This window comes from Aptenodytes forsteri, unplaced genomic scaffold (assembly GCF_000699145.1).
Source record: "Aptenodytes forsteri isolate BGI_AS27 unplaced genomic scaffold, ASM69914v1 Scaffold51, whole genome shotgun sequence".
Lineage (NCBI taxonomy): Eukaryota > Metazoa > Chordata > Aves > Sphenisciformes > Spheniscidae > Aptenodytes > Aptenodytes forsteri.
In genome coordinates, this window is record NW_008795495.1 from 3,297,383 (window position 1) to 3,320,677 (window position 23,295).

The 23,295-nt window shown below is 42.7% G+C and overlaps 1 protein-coding gene across 3 annotated transcripts in view; it reads right to left on the bottom strand.

Annotated features, from left to right (window-relative positions):
• The window catches only part of KLF12 (Kruppel like factor 12), a 263,096-nt gene that overhangs the window by 75,279 nt on the left and 164,522 nt on the right, over positions 1 to 23,295 (bottom strand). For all 3 annotated transcript variants that reach the window (XM_009281721.2, XM_009281722.2, XM_019472692.1), the window contains exon 5: positions 7,732 to 7,867. In XM_009281721.2, the coding sequence (XP_009279996.1) occupies positions 7,732 to 7,867 (136 nt within the window). The remainder of the gene's footprint in view (positions 1 to 7,731; positions 7,868 to 23,295) is intronic.

A 23,295-nucleotide genomic window follows, 5' to 3' on the forward strand; every position in this document is an offset into this window, starting at 1 on the left:
TATCGCTGCTTGGGGACTGACTGGGTGTCGGTCGGCACGTGGTGAGCAATTGCATCACTTTTCTTTTTTCCTTTTCCTGTTTTTTTTTTGTTGTTTGTTTCTCTCTCTCTGTTTTACTTTCCATTACTTATTATTATTATTATTATATTATTATTTCAATTATTAAACTGTTATTATCTCAACCCATGAGCTTTCTTACTTTTGCTCTTCCAATTCTCTCCCCCATCCCACTGTGGGGGGGAGGGTGAACAAGCGGCTGTGTGGTGCCTAGTTGCCGACTAGAGTCAAACTACGACAGATAATTCAATATAGACACTGAACTGAGGCTGGGAAACAAGATCTTTGCAAGTTTGCTTGTGATGGATAAAGGTAATGAAAGAGACATACAGAAAGGTATCTATGAACCCATACATGTTACAAATACCTCTCTCGCTGCACCATGCTGGTCGCCAAAATAGCCTAAGTGTTGAGTTACTTTTTTTTCTTTTTAGCATCCAGACTCCTGTTACAGTTTTAAGCTTAATCATTAGACCAAATGAAGTTAATGGTAAAACTCCTCTGGACTTTAGCAGAGCCAGGATTCCTTGGTTCTTCCAGCTTATTATGCACTTAATTTAAATACGTCTCTTGAAAGGAAAATATTACTCCTAGCAATGGTGTGAGAAAATACATATTGAAGAGCAATGTCTAGCACTTCAAAGTGATTCAAGAGAAGAGAACAGACATCCTAATGGCAATGTGTCCTTACTCTAGATTCATCTACTCAACAGTCATGGTAACTTACTGTTATAGAGGAGAGAAGAAAACATAATTTTGTGTAGACCAAGCTAAAAGCACTTTTATTTTCAAATTAGCTTTCTTCAGGGAACAATTTGACAGTATCCCTATCTCCTAATACACTGTCATTTAAACAATACCATCCTTTCAAAGCAGGCAGTGATGTCAGTTTCTTTGTAGAAGCTGCTTTTGATTTACAGTTGCTGTCCACCTGGCACTTGTTCCTAATGATCGCTGGCTGATGGGAAATCTGTTATCCTGGCAAAAGGCTCTGGGACATATATCAGCAAATTTCCACACCAAAAATCCTAGAATCTCTGTGCATGCACAGAATGGCATCCTTTGATTTTACTGCCCAACTGTCAAGTTATTAAACTTTTTTTTTTTGTAAAATATCGCATATGGGAAAAAAAAAGGAAAAAAAATAGAAAAAGAACCTTTTTAGAATAGTATAGGTCTGTTTGGATTACTGAAACCAAAGGCTCATAGTTAGTGTCTAAAGAGCAACTCCCAAAGATATATAGGGCTTTTGTGCTCTTGCAGTAGAAGTCCTTAGTACAGCTTTAGGCATATTCATTTTTATATACAAACAGAGGATTCTGAGAATTGAAATTCTACTAGAAGAAAGTTTGTAAAGTGCCATATAAATACACTGTAGAAGAAGTCAGTACTTCTTTAGCGAGTTATCTGAACCGCATGCAGGTAGAAATCACACTTATAGTAGTTGCATAGGCCCGAAGTTTGGATGTGCTGGTTTAGTTTCTTCCTGAGTCACAGGCTTCCAGCATGGCCTTAGACAATCACGTAGAGGGGGATTCCTCATATATAACTTCATCAATGTTAAGGTTTATCACTCTCCCTAAGCCATTTGTCCAGGCTCCTTTATAAACACTGGGGAAGGCAGGCACCTCCAAAAGGTAGATGATCACAACTGATGAGATGATTGGACCTAGAAGTATGCACATCTCTCCGCTGAGGAAATCCAAAATAGTTGAGCCTAACTTTTAGATAGATTACATTGTGAGAGATGAAACTTGCTGCAAGGATATGTCTGAACTGGACAGCCCAGTGCTGCCCAGAGGTTCCCTAAGCTAGCTGAGACACAGCACACCTCTGCCAGCTCAATGGTGCCCTTGGGTCATTAGCCAACTTGTGACCCAGCAACACTTTTCACTGCAGAAACCTTTTCTTTTCTGCCACAGGACACATATCTGAGACTGCTGACAAAAAATAAAACAAAACTAGAACAGAAACATCCCTGAAATAACAACACAGTGGGGGCATCAACCATAATACAGACGATTGCCTGCCTTACAGGGCTCTGCGTCACCAGTGTCTTTCACCGATGTATCTGCATACACATCCCTCTCTCTATCAATGTTTAATAAGTCAGTTCAGTTTGCAGAGTGACTCTCGAGGAGGCTGAGGAGAACCCCCACAGCATAACAGCCTGTGGGGAGGTGGGAGGCCCATGAGCAGTTCTGCTTTCTGAGTTTGGGGTCCAATTTCCCCCCAGGAGTGTTGCAGCAACTGCGCGATCTTCTGCTCTAAAGCCTTACTGCAATGGAAAAATGCATCCCAGACCTGGGAAATCTTCATGAGAAAAGTAAAATTGAAACTGATGTATTCCCACGATTTTCCTTTAGACAAATTAGCATTCTCCAGTGAAAAAAACCACTTTATTGAGAAATTCTGGACCAGCACTAGTCAGTTCTCCATCTGTAAAATCACCATCCAATTGTGTGTCAGTTTTAAAATGAGCATTTGTTCACGGAGGGCGGATGTACCAGAGGAGAGAGAGAAGCAAAGTTCACACAAGTACTGCCAAAACACCCTCGCTTATGTTTCTTGGAGACTCAGGACAAAGTATTTTGTCTGTAACTAGAAGAAAAAACTGAGATGAAAGTTCCCTATAATGAATAGCACAATGGTAGTAATGACTGCAGCTGAAGCAGGAAAACAGACAATATCAGTGTAGAAAAAGAATGGCTGATGGGAACACAGTTATAAACTTCAAAAGAGAGAAAAATCAACCACAGAAGTTGATTTACATTGAAGAAGAGGAGGGAGAAAAAAAGAGATCTAAGGAAAAAAATTCAGACTTGAAAAATACATATCAATTTAAGAGAGTACATTGGTACTGTGGCTATGCTGTCTGTATGCTGTGGAATTTCTTTTTCGCTAGTGCAGTATCCAAAACTATCTTCCACTGTATTGCAATAATAAAAGACAGCAGAACTTAAAAATAAAGTAAGATGATCACATTAGTATCAATGTATCAATCACATAACGTAGCCAAAGAGAACGGGGGGCAGGGTCAAAGCCCCTAATCTCATTTTCATACAAGCACTCAGCGGCACCGAGCTCAGCGCAAAGGAGAGTTCACGCTAAAGGTCACCACGGTCACATACAAATGACAAATCACATTTCTATGAATTAACTGCAGCTATAACTACAAGTATTCAAGATTTCCTCTCTGAACTTTCTGTCTCTCCATCACCCCAGAAAAACAAGAAGCTACCTTAAGCATCATCAGTTTATATGCACAGTCTACCTTCTCCTTGACATTATTTGAAAGAAAAAATGGTTTTGTCAAAGGGGTTCCCTCCGCCTACACCCCCTAAGGAGAAAAAAGTCTAGAGAGAGAAAGAGGAATTTCTGGATCTTTGGATTTTTACCAACACATTGATCAAAAGTTCATGCTAAAAATCACCCTCTGCCTCTCCTGCTTCTGCCCTCAGCCTCTGCAAGGAGGAGATCTTACGTCATGTGTGTTCAGGGAGAGAGCGCTGCATGCTGTAAAGTAATGATGTATTTTACTGCACAAGTGTGCAGGGAAAGAAGGAGATGAATGCCCTGTTCAGGGTTTGCATTACTATGTACCATGGAGATGGCTCCTGAGCCCTGCTGCATCAGGGCTACCTAGGGATGGAAGGGCTGCCAGGCTGAGGGAACAGCATGTTGCCTTTGAGGGAGGCCCTTAAAAAGTTTTACTGGTCTTCTAGGGCTTGACTAATGCCTTCTCTTCCCTTGGTTTCATAAAGATTTCTAGACCATATCTGAGATTTGACCCTGAATATATGATATTATTCTTGCTGTGTAGTAAGCATCAGTGGTGTCAGGCGTGTAGAGGCAAATCTGCTCTTTGTTAGAGAGCTACATGCCAAAATGAGTTTGTAGAACACGCTACAAAAAGGATGAAATGCTGCTTACAATGCAAAACCCACTGTAATCTGCATATTGCTGCAATATTTATTATCAGCCAGAGCATATTATCTGAGATTAATAAATTATTCTTAGCCCATATTATGGTAAGGCATAGCAACTGCCATAAAGCAGCACTGTCACATAAAGAAATTTCACCAAAGTACCCTGCTTGAAATAATGACTTTGTTTATCTATAACTTTACATTATTGATTGAGTTTGCTGAACTGAAGAGGGACTATGAAGTCATTCCAAAAGAACTACTGAGAAGTCTGGAAGCACAGCCAATATAAAGCTAGCAGCAAGAAGGCAATTTCCCTGAGAAAAAAATAGTCATACTTGGTTATTTTACAAATATGCAAGCAAATTACATTCTGTTTAAGTAAATAAGAACTAATGCCAAACATGTGTCTCTTAGTGTCTGATTGTCACAATTTTTACTGGTAAGAATTTTTTTCTTGTAAGACTGTAGTGCACCTGAAACAAAGCAGCAACACAAGAGGATGCCTTCCAGTTTCAGAGGACGTGAAAAGCAAAGCTTTCATATAGGCATTCCAGACTGTCCTATGACCCAGCCATGTAAGGGTAATTTCCAAGACAACAACCTTAAAAACGGACATATTAAAAAAACAGTTCCTCCCCCAACACTGACTAGTTGATTTCCTTCAGCTTGTGGTTAAAACCTTGGCATTGCTAACCCCACCTGGCAGAGTTAGATCCAAGGGAAGATGTCGGAGCATTCAGTATTGTCCTGTCACTCCCAGCTTCTGGCGCGCTGACTCCCCAGTCAGGCGCCGTGGATTGCCTTACTCTCACCTCACACCAGAGATCTGCAGTGCTGACACGTGTCCCAGGCAGCTGTCTGCACCGCCTGCAGTCAATGGAGAGGAACAGGCACTCATGGGCTTGGGTCTCTCTTTCTCCCTAAATTAGACAGCTAGAATAGGTCAAAAGAATTACTGCCTGGACACAGCAACTGCTATCCAGCCCATATGCAGGGAGGCGAGATAACTAGCTCGGATGCAGATACTGATGTTGCAGATGTCTAACTACGCGAGACAAATCCTGAACCCCACAGACAGCACGCAGGGAAAGCCAGGAGCCTCACCAAGGCAATGCCCTGCAGCCCCACAGGCTGTACAAGACTGACCCAAAGCAAATACCTACCACAGGGTATTTGAAATCCCTTTCTGCTCCTGGACAATAGGCGGCAATAGGCAAATTTATATATATATACATACCTATATATACTTATAATCCTTATGCAGGATAATTTAAAACATGTCTGAAAAACAACCAGAAAAAGGTCAACTGTTGTCTCACACCTGCCACCAGCATCTACAAACTAGGCTTGGTATTTTGTTTAACAAAGACAAGACTGCACAACAGCAATCCAGTATTGAAGGAAAGGATGCTGCCATCCCTTTGGAGGTGCCATGCTGTACTTCCCAGCCAGTATCCCACAAGAAGAGAAGACTCTCTCTCAGCAAGAAGTTATTTTTTCTTGTTAACTGTATAACTATTCACAAAAAAGAGCCTACAAGCTCACTTAAGAAAGAACACACTCTATGGGACAGTCTTCTAGACTCTGAGGTCCAGCCTACCTCACTTAGGCAGTTGGCTTAGACCTATGCTTTACTGCCTGCTGAAGCAGTCTTTCTATGCATGTCCCTACGCTGCCCGGTTATTCAGCAGAACAGTAGGTGCCTTTCCACATCCTCAGAGGAAATTCCTGTCTGCTAAGTTTAGACGCTGAAATTGAGCACACAGGATCTCCCTTTGGAAGGCTTCAAAGGCACTTTCCTCTCTGCAGCAAGGGTACATAGAATGTGGGCTGTTATTATCAGTGGACTGCTTTGTCAAAGTCTAATATTAAGGTACACGTTAGATGCCTAAATTAAGAATAGAGCCCGGCTGTAAGGCACTATATTATAGACCAAGAAAGAAATGTACTGAGTGGAGTCGGTTTAATGTGCTAACGTCTCTTTTCAGCTCAGCAGCTGTATGTGTCGTGTCTGTGACTGAGAATGAAGTAAAAAAGAAGACAAATTGCAGATCACAGTCAAATTAGATTTTCCTAATGGGGCTTTTGAAATAAACTAACAGATTACTGTTTAAATAAAACCTGTAACAACGATGAGTTGATGTTATATTATTAAATTTCTTAATTTAATTCTTAAGCTCCAGAGCCAGCCAAGTAATATTCAACACATTTTACCTTCACAAACTGTGGAATGCATTGTGGAAAAGCTAAAAAACCTTTTCATGGTTTGACCAATTCTCTAAGTGTCCAAGCAATATCAATCACAGAGAACAGTATCTGCCTGCTAGTCATATGTTAGAAGTATTTGCTAGCACCCCATGCTTCCTCTTTTCATTAATTAGACAGAACCATTTAGTGCAAAATCATGATGGTCGTTTTACTTTTCTGGCTTATTATGTGTGCTATAAACTGAGAAAAAAAATACTTAGCACTTCAGGGCCTGGTGTTGTAACTAGCGAATTCAAAATATGTGTGAGGCCTGTCTATCAAGCAATAGTGTCACTGGTGAAGAAACCTTCCCTTCCTTTATCACTGTCAGAAGGGGAGCATGCTAATTACAGTGAGAGCCAATGCCTTGCCTTGCCTACAGAGAACTCCCTCTCTGCTTAAGGGGAATATAGGTTTGAGGTTACTCTGCTTGACTAGAAAATGAATTAGTGGAAGTCTGGTGAAAACCCAAAAAAAGTAGTTCCCCCTCAAACACGGCTTGGATTCCTCTAAGCAAACAGGACATTGCTTTGGAAATGTCAGCGCTTTTGGCTACTGATGGCCAGGAAAACAAAGCAAAACTAAGTACTTTTAGATAAGACATTTAAAATGCATCTATAATAAATTACCTAATAACAATGTCTAATGGCCTTTATTATATCTGTTTCTATTTAATAACATCCAGAATGCCCGTATTTTGAAAGTCTCAGATAAAGTAATGTGTTTTGTGGGTCTAGCACAGGCTTCAGTGCCTGGAGGCTCTAGTTCTATTTCCAGCTCTGCTTCAGACCTACAGGGTGACCTTTACGCATAACCTCATTTTCCTCACCTATAAAATGGGGATATTAATACTTATTTACCTCACATTTGGTTCCCTTCCAGCTGCTACAGTGACTGAGCAAGCTCATGCATCTACAGAATTGCTAATGTTCATGATGATAAACTTTTTCTTTTTTTTTAAACAAGCAATACAGACATTACATTAAGAAATTATTTGTCCATCCAGTGAGTAAAAGTACACAGAAAAATAATAGTAATGGAAAAACTGTTCAAAGCCTTTCAATGTCCTTTCAATGACACTGTCCATCAGGAGAAATGTAGGTAGTTCCTATTTGACAGCAACTAGAAGAAACTTCTTGATGCTGCTTTCAGTCAAGAAAAAAATTTCATGTTTTTTGAGTGAAAGTCTAACCTGGTCTCTCTTTGGATATAAAAACACTGCAAGCTTTGCAAGTAAATAAAGGGGAAGAAACAATTTCAGTGTGAAACTTTACCTAATAATGAGGATGGAGAGAAAGAAAGGAAAAGAGAATCAGAGAGAGATGAGAGATACAGCCATCTCTTCCTAAAGGGAACAAAGCTACACAGAAGAGATGCTGGCAGGTATGCCGGCCCGCAGCTGGGGGGACACCCTTGCGGCGCCGCCAAGGGCCGGTGCCTCCATTGGCCAGGGAGCACCTCGGCAACACTCATCTTGCTCTGGGAATGTGATACTTACTCTTGTACTGCTCTGGCTATGGAGAGCGCTGTAGATCCAGTTTCATTAACGCTATCTAAGGTCACATTTGGCAGGTCGTCATCATCACTGTCACTTTTAATTTGTCTGGGAGATAGGCCTCGGGGGTCCATTTGTGCTGGAAAGAGACATATAATGGATTAATATGAGCGTGCTGAAATTAATCTCGTCCCAGAACAACGTCAGGGTGCACAACACATCCACTCGCTCAAGCTGGATGGCACCGCTTGTGCTGAGCTTCCCAAATCAGGTGATGGATTCTCAAAGACATCTAGCGGTGCTACAGCTAGGCGCAAGCATTTCCAGCGGCATGCAGGTGTGCGAACACACACAGACTACACCAACGCGTTCGGCAGACCTGAAATAAAACTGCACACATAAGATTTGTCAAAAACTCAGTTTACCCTCAAGTTACTTATTCTGGATGTCTTCAGAAAGCAAAGAGAAAGGACTATGTCCGCTTTGCACAACACAGCACACTCGAGACTAAATTTTACAGCAAAATTTTAGGACCAATCTTTGACTTCGGCTGTCCATTATGAGATACCAGGCTGGGACCCATGTCACTCCAGTTAACTAAAAGTTAGGTGTCAAAAAACCCTCAGTTGTACTGATTTCAGACTCAATTCAACACCAGCGTCAACCTGGGAAGGAGCCTTCCCTCCACATTACACGTGGCAAAGCTGCTGCGTCTAACTTCACACAGGCAACTAACTTTCTGGTGACTGACGTCAGGTAGGCTTAGGCAGATTTTTTTGAAAACTCACATAGTCTCAGGTCTTACGAACAGGCGAAGATCAGAAATTGCAGGATTGTTTTGTCCATCCACAGCTTACAGTATCCATACTGTATGGCAATGCACCGGGTGCAGGTGCCCAGGTGCTGGCAGGGGTGCCCAGGTGGTGGTGCTGCAGGGCCGGCCTCTGTGAGGAGAGGCGGGGGCTGCCCCGCGCCCCGCACCAGCCGGTTCCAGCCAGCTCCAACCGACCCACCACAGGCCACAGGTACAGGGAACTGAGCCCCTCAGCCACGATGGTGGTGTCTCAGGGAAAACAGGTTTTAAGAAAGGGCAAAAAAATGCCACACAGGCAGAGCGAGGAAGAAAGTGTGAAAAACAGCCCTGCAGACACCAAGGTGAGAGACGAAGGAGGGGAGGACATGCTGCTCTATGGTGGAGCAGAGATTCTCCTTCACCTGAAGAGGGAATTCCCCTTCACCGTGAAGAGACCATGGTGGAGCAGGGGAACAGCACGAGGAGGAAGGAACAGCAGAGACGAGCTGTTATGGACTGACCACAGTTCCCATTCCCCATCCCCCTGAATGAAAGAGTGAAGTTGAGCCTGGGAAAAAGGGGCCGGGGGGGTGGTTCTTACCATCCTAATCTACTTATAATTGGCAATAAATTAAATTAATTTTCCCCAAGTCAAGTCTGTTTTGCCTGTGACAGTAACTGGTGAGTGATCTCTCTGACTTTATCTTAATCCATGAGCTCTTCCACCTTATTTTCTCCCCCATCCCACTGAGGAGAGAGATTGTGAGAGCAGCTGGGTGGGCATCTGGCAGCCAGCCAAGATCAACACACCAGAGTTATGTTTTGTGCCAAAAAGAGATGGGAAAGGAAAGGGGAGCAGAAAGGTAGGCTACCTGCCTTCCCTCTTCTCCTGGCTGCTGCCCTCCAAAGGGAAGTAAGCACAGCCCACACATGGGCAGGGGGAGGAAACCAAGAGACGGGTGTGAGGGGGACTACGGGGCACAAGTGTGACCTGGGATAATCCTGAGAGGAACGGGGGGTTGCTTGTGTCAGGGGACAGACCCAGAGACAAACTTCAGAGGTGATGTAAAGAAAGAGACATTCTTCCTCAAGCATGAAATACCACGTAGGATTAGTAAGTGCTGAGAGGCACTGAAAGCAGCTGGAGTAGAGAGCAAAACTGGAGAGACGCCTGACCCTGCAAGGGAGGAGCAGGAAGGGGAAGACAGGCAAAGAGATTTGTTTAGAAATGTGTTTGTTTTGTTTGGCCAGGTGAAATAGGGGAATCCGAGATTATTTATTTAAAAAGCTAACTGTTGAGTTTGTTAGCTTGTGCTCTCCTGTATTGCAGTCCAGAGATAGGACACTTTCTGGGTCTTGCGACGTGCTTTTCAAGAAAGGTAGCTGTCATTCCTACTCAGCTCTGGCTAACCGCAGCCCTGGACAACAGGTATCACAGGCTCCCTTTAGAGATCATGAACAGTTCAGCGGGCCTACGGCTAGACATCCGCTCCAAAAGTCACAGTTAAATTTCCCATTTTGCCATGTTTCTTATGTTACCATGTTCCCTGACTCTAGAAAAGGGACTGAGTCACACTGAAGAATGGGAGGGCTGTAGATACTCCAGGAGCTGTGCAGCCATAAAAGTAGCACTGATGGATAGCTGGGCTCTCGAAAAGAAAGCCCTCCCCAAATGAGTGATGACTCGAGGGAAAGTTGGTCTTAAATTTTAATTTATGTCTTAGCTGTGAACCACCTCTGAGTAAAAGAACAGTGAGTGATTATGACTACCCTTCAGCTGCATTTTTTTTGATGTTAAAGAACTTCGTAAAGAAAATACTATTAAAATATATTCAGTAAGCTGACGCAACAGCCCCTTCTGGAAGCACAGTGCATTTACAGATGCACAGTGTGCCTTCCATTAGCTTTCTACTAGCACAGTTTAGGTGCCTCGGTAATACTGGCTACATCTGCACTGCTTATTATTTCTTCATGTGTGGTAAAGAAAACACCTTTTGCTTATCAAAGCAAGGACTGTTGACAATGAACAATGACCTGCATGATACAAACGTACAGCAACTTAGAAATTGTCCAAAACATTTAATTGTTTTAGGTAGAATGAGCACCATTCTGACTGTGCTTCCTAAAATCATGACTTACACATGATGGTATTCAATGCGTAGCTAAACATTAGGGATAATCTAGTATTTGATTTAAGAGCAACTGAACTATCTAGTCAGCTGATTCAGCCCCAGAAAACTATTTGGAAAGAAGTGCTATTTCTGAGGATGTCTTGTTCCCTAATGTTCCTTCTTAAAAGCAACTTTAAGGATGAAATCATTATTACTTATTTCATGACTTCTTCAGTTTTTCTTAAAGTGAATCTCGTTGCAAGAAGTTGTATGTTTGTATCTGCCCAATATTTAAATGCTGCTATATGTGATGATTTTGTGAAAGCTAATGTTTGTAAATAAAATTAAAATTGTAACAAAAAAACTATGTATGCGATACTTTGTATTAACGGTGGCTTAACTGGACTTAAACTACAGCAAAAGTTTTAAGTAGCTAGTGCAGAAACTTTCTTAATGTTTAAACCTAAGCCTAACTTCAAATCACAAAAGTTGTTACATAATTTAGTCTGTAATACAGTTATTATACACAAATTTTGATCACTTAAGTGTGAATACACATACATAAAAAGAGACAGTATAAATGTATATGAAAAATCTTACGTACTTTTGTTCCTTATGAGACACCCTGTTTCATTATTATTGCAGATCGCCAGCTTTTAAGATATTATCAAGACATTTGGTGTTGGTTTTAGATTGCCAGAGGAATGTGCTAGGATGAAAACTCTCAATTACATTAAAACGCTACCTTCTTTTTGTTTCTACTCGGTGAGCTAAATCCTACTCTGTATACTCCTAACATAGTCATGAAGTTGTCAAATGGGGTTGTGCTTTTGCACCTAGGGATAATTTGGCCCACTGGGCACGGTTTGCTCCACCAGACGCCAATGTTTGAGCACATCACAAGGTGCTATTACACTTGAGCATGGTGAGAACAAAAGGCGAGGAACTGAAATGTATCAGTGGGCAAATTCAAAGGCAGGCAATTCAAAGACATTTTTTGTTGTATTTTTGCAGTGAACCTAACTAAAGACGATAATTAAATTAGAGAATGATCTAGGGATTATTCCCTTATTTTTTAATGTCAGCCCACATATACACCCTTTTTTGTCCCCTCCTCCATTTGCGACCTCTTCTCAGCTTGCAGACTTGGGTGGCTGAGGCGCTGGGGAGCCGAGGTGACTAACCAGAAGGCTGAACTTCGCCGCTGCCAGCTGGTGTAAACTGCCCTGTTTTCTCATCAGCATGGCTGCAGCTGCTGCAGGGAAAACAGCCTTTAAAGCCATTCTCCTCCCCCAAATGAGCAATGTGAATAACCAACTGGCCAAAAGCCTAACAGATATCTCCTCCTCACCACTCGCTACAGTGTGCAAACTGCATAGAGGATTTTTATACATTCAGAGTTCATGACTCCTACTTATGTCAACAGCTTTGACTTTCTCTTGGACATCTAAGAACAACTGTCGAACTGCTGGCACCAAGGTTTATAAATACCAGCGGCAGTTCATCAACACTGAATTAAGAGTAATTATTGGCCTAACGAACATCAAACTGGAAAGAATGAAGAGATGCAGGCAAGAGATAATTTAGCAAATGAGATGAAAAAGGTGGAGGACAAGTGAGTAATGGAATGTAATTGGCAAGCAAGGTGGAGGAGAGTCCACAAAACATGCCAGTGCATTTTAACCTCCCTTTGTGCTGTACCTTGCTCTGATGACCAAGCTTTTCCTTGAACTTAGGACCACAGGTCCGGAAAGGACCCGGCTGGGTCACTGAATTGAGTCCTCCCTATCACAGGCAGACACATTTCATTAATAAAGCTCAAGCCTTAAAAATGAGCTGGTTTTCTTGCCCTTGCTACTCCTCTTGAAAGGCAAGATTTGTCTGACACAGCTATCCGGTGGTTTTGTGAAGTGTGAATGAGGCTAAGGCGAGGCAAGCAAAAAGAAACGAGTCAGAGACTGCTTTCGTGGGACAAAGGTGTCATTGAAAGAGTGCACAGGAGCTACAGAAGCAAGCTGTTAGCACTCCATGCTGAAAAGACTGGCAAGCCAGGGGAGTTATTTAAGAACGCCTGCAAGCGCTGAAGGCTGCAAGCGGCCACGTCGCTTTCCATCCTTGTTAGCCTCAAGAAACAATGATCCTTTTTGCTAAAGAAAGTACAGAGAATTGCTCTTGATGCATGTACATATATGCAGTCACTTCTCAATGGCCCCTTTGCCAAACTGTACCAAAAAGGAGTTTCCCTTTGGGCGGTATGAGCGAATTCACTCTCTGCACTTGTTTTAAGGTAAGATGGGCAAATGGGTCTCATGTAAGGCACACATCAGCCTGTAAATACTCCAGAACTTGGTCTACCATCATTAATATAGTATCTGTCAGTTGCCAGTAAGAAAAAATCGGATCTGGATAAGATATAAGCTTGCTTCTATTTCTATCGAACTGAACAGTTTTTAGCTTTAAAATTTATGCTGGCTGTGGGGGCCAGGCAATACCTGATCCTGTTTCTCAGGACAAAATTGCCCTTTCTACAATGCTGGAACAGATTTAAACTTGCACAGCAACTTTCTAATGAGCACTGATTGAATTTGTGCTTTCTGGCACACGGCTGCATCGGTTTTGACATGGTACAGGATTAGCCACGTCATGGAAGCAAAATCTCCGGGAAGGATCCAGCCTGCCAGCTGCTACGGGCAGACGAACCCCTCGGAACAGGACGCAGCCTCCACCTTCCCAGGGGAATAACCTGAGCACAGGGCCATGCCATCAGGGTATTTTTCTCCTTCTCCACTCTCTAAACTGATGCTCCTGTCCACATCGGGGCATCTCTTGGGAAGGGGGGACTGCAGATTTAAATCCCTCCAGGCTGACGAGAGCCCAGCATGCCTCCTCTCACTTCTCACACACGTGCTGGTGTTACTAGGCTGTTAGGTAAATGCTAGCCTCTGTCTGTCATATTCAGGCTCCACCCAAATATGTCCTTATCGCTTTGCTTCTTTCCAGCAATTGTTTAGGGATACGCAGCTCAAGTGCTCTGACCTGGTCAGGCAAGGCCAAGTGCCGTCAGAAATCCTGCAGTTGGGTGCCTCTAGGTGCCCTGAATCTGGGCCCTTCTCGGCGTGAAAAGGGCCATACACTAACATACTGCTATCACAGCTGGCAGTTTTCAGTTACCACAACCTGATTTATTTTCTCCAGACAAATCTCCTGTGAGTGAAAGGGATGAAAACTCATCCCATCAGTAGGCTCACGAAGACCCACTAGAAGTAATTTCACGTCTACAATCTTTGATTTAAAGGCAAATATGAGCCCCTTGGGTTAAAGATGAATGAAATATTTAAGAGCAGGAGAAAACTAAGTAACCATCAGGAGTTTTGCCTCTCTTTATAGCTAAGCCACGTAGTATTAACTAATGCCGAAATGACTCATTATGAGATGATGCTTGCTGGTGTGAAAGCAGAGAGAAAAAATTTCAGCATCCTGAACTATTGAAGCCTCTGGCTCACTTTATCTTAAAACCTCAGTTTTCTGCATTAAATTAACTTCTCTGCTAATAACTTTGTAAACATACATACATGTAGATCTGCTGATACACCACATCATCATCAAAACTGAATCTCGCTTAGTTGGTCTCTTAAAATAATTAAAAATCTATTTCTGCTTTTTGAAAGGATTTCCAAATTCAGAGTCTGTTTGCTTTTGTTTCACATATTGAACTCCACACCCTGCTTTTTCTGAAGGATGCCTAATGTTCAACCCGCTAATCAAAATGATTGCTCATGACGGGATTTCCAAGTGGCCCTGACATCCACTCACTAGACTTGCCAGCCGCAAGCAGGGTTACACAGGTCTGCAGCGGGGAGAGTAATGCCAAGGCCTGTGCTAGGTGAGACGTCAGCCTGGATGGTGGGGAGGCCCCTCTGGGCTTGCTAGCTCTGATCCACGCCCGGGTGGCGTGTTTGCTCTTGCAAACACAGCCACAGCTTTTTATTGCAATGGAAGTTTAAATTTTGCAGAAACGTAAGGTACCTCAAATAAGCCAGAAAGAGTCATGCTTGCTGTTGCCAAATGTCTTTCTTAGAAACTCCTCTCCAGTTGCTTCCAGTGCAATGCTGGCATACAGCAGCTAAAAGAAGATTCTCTCTAGCTGTAAGCAACGGTCGCTTTGCACTAACCTCCATCAGGAATGGAAAACCAAATACTACCCGACACCCCAAAATTTACACTTACAAGAATCTCATTAGTACTGCTGTTACACACATGTGTGTCTATGTGTCTGCAGAGCTGGAAGGACTGAAGTAACAAAGCGACATTTGCTGCCAAACTCCCAGAAGGATGGTATTGGAAAATATGGTTAAGAAAATTACATGGCACTCATGCTTTAGCACAATATGCTACAATCTGCCAGTGCCAGAAACACTGTGAAAGATGTAGTTTGAACCTAGTAATAATAATAATAATCTGTCATTCACAATGACCCCACGACCCAATGGCACCTAACTGCACGTTTCCATTGGCCCCCATCCTCTCTCAGAGCCCTGGACATCAGCAGCTGGGTGACACTGGGAGGGGAGGGAAGAGCCTCTCACCTCCTGTCTTCAGGCACCTGCATTGCAAATACAACTGCCCCAACCCTGCCGTACAGCCAGCAGAGGCAGACGGGTGCCTTCAGGGGTGCTGAACCCACTTGCCTCTGTGGACTGCATGGGCAATTTGGTGGTGTGAGCCCCCCTCCCTTCTCTCACCAGGTGCTGGGGTACCGGCCCTGGCAGAGGAAAGTGGCTCGGTGCCCTGTTGAGCCACTGCGGACCTGCTCCTTGCTGGGAAGGGGAAGAGAGGAGCCTTTGCCATGCAACTCTGTCATGCCTTGGTTTTCTGGGAAAGAAGCCCAGAAAAGTGTCTGGGGGATCTCAGTAAGCGCCTTATGATGGGACAACAGCAACAGCACTGCGCTGTCTCGCTTGTTCCCAGTCTCTCCCTGCCTGCCACCATTCACTTAGTGCCATAGAGGTATCTCGGTCCCCAGCAGCGACGCTGAAGAAAATGATCTTTGGCCTCAGGGCCCTAGTGGGCAAATTTGGAAGAGGAGTAATTCACAGGGGGACACAGTAATCATCATTAAAACCAATCATCTGCCAACAGTTACGAATATTGTAGTGTCTAAACCACAACTTTGGTCTCTACACTTGGCATACGACACAGTTTGGTACCTGAAATACTTCAAGAAGGAAACTGCTGGCCAACAGTGACTTCCTTTGCTCTTTCTTAAAATGCCGCTGTTTCAAATACCTCTGATAAAAAAAACCATCTGCGTGGACCAAACACCAAATAGAGGGACCGACTAATCTCCATCCTTCTTGGTTACTCTTGGAAAACAGGTTTTACAACTGTGCAACCCCAGCCTCACGCTGTAGCTTGACGTCTGTCTCCAGACCACAAGCGGACATGAATGAACATCCCCCTTCTTGGCAGGTTTACGGAGAACAGGAGCCCAACACCAAGTCCCCCAGCAGGAGGACACCAAAGGAGAACATCACAGACGCCACTGCGCATTTTGAACGGTGGAAGCAACGCTTCCCGATGCAGAAGTACATGAGCTCTTTGAAACGAAGCTCTCAGAGATTAAGTGTTACACTTGGGTTTACTTAACGTGCTTTAGGAAGCCGAATCCTGGCTTTATGGACCTAACAAATGCACTCATTGTGGGAATGATGGCACTCATGATTTTCTCCTCCTAAGATGGTCCATACTATATGAAGCCCATATATGGCATTTTTCTTCCTATTTAAAGTTCATTATAAGCGCTTTATGTGATGGAAAACGCTCTGAGCGCACCTATCAGATTTTCAATCAAAACAGCTTGGTGTCTGGTAAGGGCAGCAGAATTGGTCGATTTATTTCATAAAACTTTATGTACAAAGCAGCAGTATCCATGAACTTAGTGGTCAGAATATAGAGTCTACAGGGGTAATTTTTATTACGATTTATAGCAAGATTACCCATACTCCACAGTTTTCAGATTTTATTGAGATTTTATGGGACTATATGGCTAGAGCAGTTAACTGCACCCAGCATAGCTATGGTTCACAGAGAATGGGAATTGGCACTGAACACACAGTGTAACTAATCTACCAGAGAATATTAATTGCCATGATCAAGGCAATATTTAAAATCATTTCACCAGTCAAATGATTTGCCATAAACCTGTAAAAGAATAGCTGTGTGGAGAAATACAGAGGTGAGAGTGATAGCATGGATGGAATATATGCACATATTTAAGCATCTCTGTCATTGGGTTGTATACATAAACATACAATGCTATCTTTTTAAGCAAAGGACTTTTCTCCTTCTAAGCTACTTGAATGCCACGAGACGTCATCTACACAAAAAACAAAGTACTGAGACTACTGAGATTTATATCTCACGGAGCATCCAATATACAAATACTCTATCACCAAAAATGAACAGGGAAAACAATAAGGACAGAGTATATTTAATATTAAATAAAATATTGCAAAGCCACTACAAAACGGTAGCAGATTGCAATTTACACACTGCAACAGTCTACTGGTATTTTACACACCAGAAAGTTTCCAGCAGGTTGGTCCAAGGCACAATAAAACCCAAGACAGGGATAAAAGAAATGAGAAGTTTTATGCCTGTGTTTCCCCTGGATCTAAATTTGTGGGATAAAAACAACTAGGTCAAAGCTCAGCCCTGGTGAGAGTACAGAGCTGAAAGACCAGAGGCATTCTTCGCGTGGAAGAGAAGGAATTAACTGCTTCCAAAAGGTGCAGGGACTCAGGATATGTCGAAATGGACTTCCTCATCCTCCTCATGCTGGGCTTCACAAAAAAAGTTGGAATACACATCTACCTCATTTCCTTCCCCAAACCTGCTCCTAGTTAAAAACATACACGATCTTAAATCCACTGTTGATAAATCTTAGAAGAGCATGTGCTTCTATAGTGGAAAGACCTAAGCATGTCACTAGTGAGTCACCAGAAATATGTCTCTTCTGGAGATTTAAGTAGAAGACTGTTTATGGGACTCCCCATAGTCAACCCAAGCTACTTTGTCTTCAAGTAACCTCCTTCTCAATTTCAAATACCACAGCATAGCTTGTAACCTTTTAACTCTCCATTCTGGCAAGAATTTCTGTTTACTCTAGTTCTTAAATATATGCACCATGTCCAATAACACAGGTCCCACCCTGAACGCAAGCCTCTCCTCTGCCTGCTTCTCTTCCTGGCTAGCCATTCCTTTCCATGAGCCATTAATATTTCTTCCAGACGAACCAAGCAAACAGGGGGAGAGAGATCCAACATTTTGGAGGGCAGGAGGGTGGAGGCGGACAGGTTAGAATATGTACAGCCGCAAAAGATTTTTGTGCGTGACAACAAAAAAGTTACAGCTAAAGTAGAAACTCTCTGCCTCAATGCAACTCAAATCCAAAATGACCATCTACTAAAATGTAGAAAGGATAATCGCTTCACATGAAATAAAAAAGGCAACACTACTGGTTTTAATTAAGTCTCTTCCATAGCATAATTTATACAAACAGACCATATAATCTGACCTTTAAACATAAGGAACGGTTCTCTAGAAGTCTAACTTTGTACTACAAATTGCATTTACTTTTGTGGAATAAACTTTACAGTAGGCAGAAATAACAGGCTGTACTTTTAAAAAAAAAAGGCCAGTGGATAATATAACCTAGTGGTATTACCTCTTTCAAGTCGCAGAAAAATCTGTAGCAAAAGGTACTGCATTTACTACTTATTAATGTATCCACAGTGAGGAATATGGCATGTGTAAACTGTGAAAAGACACAATCTGTGTATTTCTGCTAGGTCTATACACAGACATAGTAACATAAAAATAGTCCATGCCAATGTCATTACGGATGTTTATGTACACGGGAAGCAGATGAAGTTCAGTTGGCAAATTTAAATTTATAATGTTCTGACCACTGGATTTTGCAAGTGGTTGTGTCTTCTGAAAACTCTAAAACCTGTAAGAGTGAGAACCCAAAAACTTGAACCCCAAACCCCAGAAATATCAAAGTTGCACAGGTCCTTGGTGCACCATCATCAGGAGGGAGCTTCTAAAAGGCCTTTCAGTGAATGAAGTAACTCTTCTGAACTACAGAAAACAGTTTTTAAGGATATTATCTTTGGCAAAACCTGCTGCTGGAGGGACACGATTTGCCAGTAGTATTCATGGCTATCTTCTGAAAGCAAAGCAGTGGAAAGACTCAGGCTAATGGGACCAGAGTTTGTAGGGGAACATGTTGCTGCCATGGCGGGCCCTTTCGCTCCTGTCTGTCCGAGCCTCTCCTTGTTCCCCTTCACCCTGCCCAGATCTCTTTTCTACTCTCCTTTTGCTTCTTCCCCCTTCCTCTGTCTCCAACCCTTTCCTACTTTTCCTCCTGAACGTGTTCACACATCCGTAGGCATCTCACCACATCTCCTTTTCTCCCCTCCTTCCTTCCACCCTGCCCCTCTCCCCACTGCCCAGCCCCTTCCAACCTCCTCCTTGCCTTTTCCCAGACACATTTTTTATTGCTTTACCCTTTAAGGGGACTCATATTCTTTTCAGATCTCCAAACTTGGCTTGATTTCTGCAAGTGCTTATAAAGACAAAAAAAAGGACAATGGTCCAAACCAAACTTGGGATTCATGGCACAAAACCACAGAGGTTCTACAGTTTTTCACCAAAAAAAGCTGGAATAAATTTTTCAACATGGAAAACGCTACATTTTTTTCTCTATGCTCAGTCTCAGGAAGAGTGAAATAGTTTTTTCTTGAAACTTTCCTCAAAAAGAAAGAAAAAAAGAAAAAAGAAATAGCCTGAGGCAGACATGCAGCATGGAAAATGTTAGCCTAAATGGTTAACATATAGACAGACTTTGAGCAACTGAAGACAGGGTTTTAAAGGAAACCATCAGAGCTGCTACCTGCTGTGCTTCTAATTACACCTTTTACCAATCCTCACCATTGCTGAACAGAGAGAAAAAAAGGCAAGGAAAGAGATTTTCATGGGATTCTAATGCTCTGGAATACTTTAATGTATAATAATGTCTAGTGGTCACTACCTACTCCACGCAGAAAAAAATCTCCAAGTGCTTTTTAAGGCTTTGGATGACAAGACAACAGTGGTGACCACTGAAGGAAGTGAACTTCGTCTCTTTGCCACGTTGTAGGGGGTGGCAGAGGGTGCAGCCTGGACCCGCGGCACCGACAGGGACTTGTGCCTGGCTCCCGTCCCCTCCATGCCCCAACAGCCCTAACACATTACTATGCCTTGTGCATATGAAATACCGCGAGGATTAGGTTGTAGGGGGCAACTTGCACAGCTGGGATGGCAGTGCAGGGGCAGCACACAGAGACCCCCACTTTGCGGGCCTCCCTGGCGTGCCTCCTCCCCAGACGGTGCATCGGGGGATGTCAGGAGTGGAAGGTCCACGGTTGGCAGGGGAGTCTGCATGTAACTGTGTGTGTGTGCACATATGTGAGTGTTCTGGGATTACAGAACAGTGTTAGAAATTTGTAGGAATTTAGTAAGATTTTGTAAATGGCTAGTGTTGTATTACCAATACTGAACATACTGATTACCTTCTAATTTTGTGTTGTTAATAATCTCCTTGATTTTGATTTACACTAGGTGAACTGAGAGGTTTATATCCTGCAAAAAGCATCAGTCTGACAGAAGGATGCTTTTGTAGCATGATATGCCTGGCTCCCGTTGCCCCCCTTGGGGTGTAGCACATGGCACAGGACCTGATGGGATGCTCCCGGCAGCTCATACATACAAGAGCTAATTCTCTGCAAACCCATCTGGTTTTCAGTGCTGCAGAAAGGGTTTGATTTAACGGGAAACCTTGCAAGTGAAAAATAGGAGAGAGGAGGCAGGAGAGCGGAAACGAGCAGCACGTTGAGAGGCAGAAAAGGAGATCTGAGACTCTCCTGAAGGAAGGTGCGATGGAGAATGCCAGGGTGAATGACGCCACGAAGAAGGATGCGCAGCGGCAGATGAGGAGATGACAGTATGGGTTAGAAATATTAACAGATAAGGAGGGAGAGATGAAGCAGAGCTGCTGAAACTGGCACTCAAAGAACAGTCAGCAAGATGGGAAGGACTAGAAAAAATGGAAAAATAGAAGAAGGGCAACCAGAAGAGGAGGTAGTGATTTCTTGTGCTGGAGGGAAGAGAGAATTCAAACAGAACATGAAGAAAGAAGTATTTGCTTGAACTGCCTAGCAAAGCAGCCACCAGAAGAACAGTTTTGTCTGAGAGAGAGGAAGGTGGACTGTATGGTTCCTGCAAAGCATCAGGGGAAGCAGAAAGCTACCTGAGCAAAATGCCTGGAGGCAGGATTAGAGGGATGGCGGTGGCCTGAGAAGGTTTTGCAATAAAATTAAAAATGAAATGGTTCTAGTCAAACCTGGAAGGAAGAGGAATATTCAGCATGAGAAAAATAAAACAGAATAACAAGGAAAAAACCTTTCTCCATATCCTGTTTCTTGCCTTTTCCCCCTAAGTACCTGTATCTAGAAAAACAGAAGAGGTCTGAACTTAAGTCTAATGTAATTTTCATCGATTTTAGCATTGAAAGTATCTCTGTTCAGGAAAGTGCCTAAGTCTCATTCGAGTGAAAAGGACTTGGATACAGGCTAAGGTAAAATATAACTTTAAGTGCTTCCCAGCCACACCCCTGGATCATCATGGTCTCTGATTTAGCCCCAAAGCAGCAACAACACAGAGATTATGGGACAAATGCTGCCGATGCTATCTGTGGATTGACTTTGTTTCAGCATGCGTATTTTTTTGTTTGTGAAAATGATCAATGTTCATGTGAAAGTTGAAAGTAGTGACTTTAGATGATTCGGAAACTGCGTTTCTCCTTCAGCTGGTAGAGGATTAGCAACTAATTCAATCTGACAGCAATGTCCTATTGGCATCTGTGTACATTTATTTCTTGTTTTCAGCACGAAAGCTGACCACTGAAGGGAAGTTAGTCTACACACATATGAAATTTATTTAATCAGTTAATTTATGCAACATCATTGCATTTTATTATTTATATTGTTTTACATTAAAGAAAGAAAAACACACTCCAGTGAAAGACTACCTAGAGTGGACTGTTTCCCATTATTCTTCTATTTTATTTATTCAAATTAAACTGAACATTTACATTTACATCAAAAGAATTAGTGATAGCAAAATGGGTACAACTGATGGGAAAAAAAAAATTAAAGACCGCTTAATCCCTTCTTTTTCTTTAGCTGTACATTAATAAGTGCTGCAGGGCTGGTTAATGATCTCTGCCAATAACAGCACAAAGGCAATATTGTCAGGGCAGCTCAGGAGGCCTGGAGCTCGTGGGCTGAAATCCCTATGGCACATTAAATTCTGGAATTTTGTTGACGAAACTGGGGTAGCAAAGTTCCAGTTTTACAAGATCTGGAGGTGCTTCCTATAGAGGAGATTACTACCAGTGCCAACTAGCACCTTTGAAAAGAAAACAAACGGGAAAAATTCTGGATGAGCTCAAGGTCAGGTGTGGCTCAAAGCTCCAAAATCAAAATACAGTCTAAAACTTTCCTTTTTCTTTTTTTTTCCCAGACAACGTGGTGAAAAGTTCTGCTTTCATTCATCATTTCTTGACATAATGGCATAAAGTCCTAAAATTACGTCACTGTATGAAGTGCAATAAAACTTCTTAAATCGTCATTTTGAGGATTAAAACAAAACCCAGATCAGCTGTGAGCTTGTTTCCTATGTCCAAGCCTGTTGAGAGGGCACAGTCCACACTCGGGTACTGAGGGAATGGGATGAGAACCAAAGATTTATGGACAACAGGATGCTACTAAACATCAGAATGACCCAACACTGTAGTCCTGTAAAATAATACACAGTTGCCAGTATATCAAAAACAGACATGACAGTTGACGAAAAAAGGTCTTTTAGTTGTAGAGACCTGTTCATTATACAATTAGGTACACAAGAGATGTTATAAGATGTATTACTAAACGTCCTGTAGTCTCATAAGCCCTAAAGTAAGGTCATCTGTCAGTACCCTCCTTTTCCCCCTCAAGCAATACCTCATTTCAGGGGAGAATTAGCCATATTTTATTCACTCACACGCGATGAACCTTGAAATGACTTTCTCTCATTCCTTTCCTCATGTTCCCATCTCTGTCACTAATGCCTTCTTCATAAAGCTATGCTTTTCAAAGTATCTGGGCACATCTGTTTTCTCTTCTTCCTCCACGCATCATGTCACCATCTCTAAAAAGTTTTTGCTCCCTCAGTAACTGTTATGTTCTCATTTTTTCTTGCTCTCCAGCTCCCCTTTCTGTGTTCTTTGGACACCTCTCCAAGAGTGTATCTGCCCTTCTGGCATGTGCTTTCTTCCTCCCTTCACACCTCTGTGTGCCTCTCAGGTCCTGTGTCTGCAAAACTCATTCCCAACACATACACTCTGTGTGGCTTCCTTCCCCTCTGCTGTTTAATCTGGAAGAAGAAACCTAATTCAAAGTATTGCACTGCCACACCTTGATCTTCATAAAACCTGCCTCTCTGCATCTGCTTCCCAGACAGAGCTGCGGTGGGAACATGCTGCCAGCCAGGTGTCAGGCTGCAGGCTGCCCTCTGCTCACC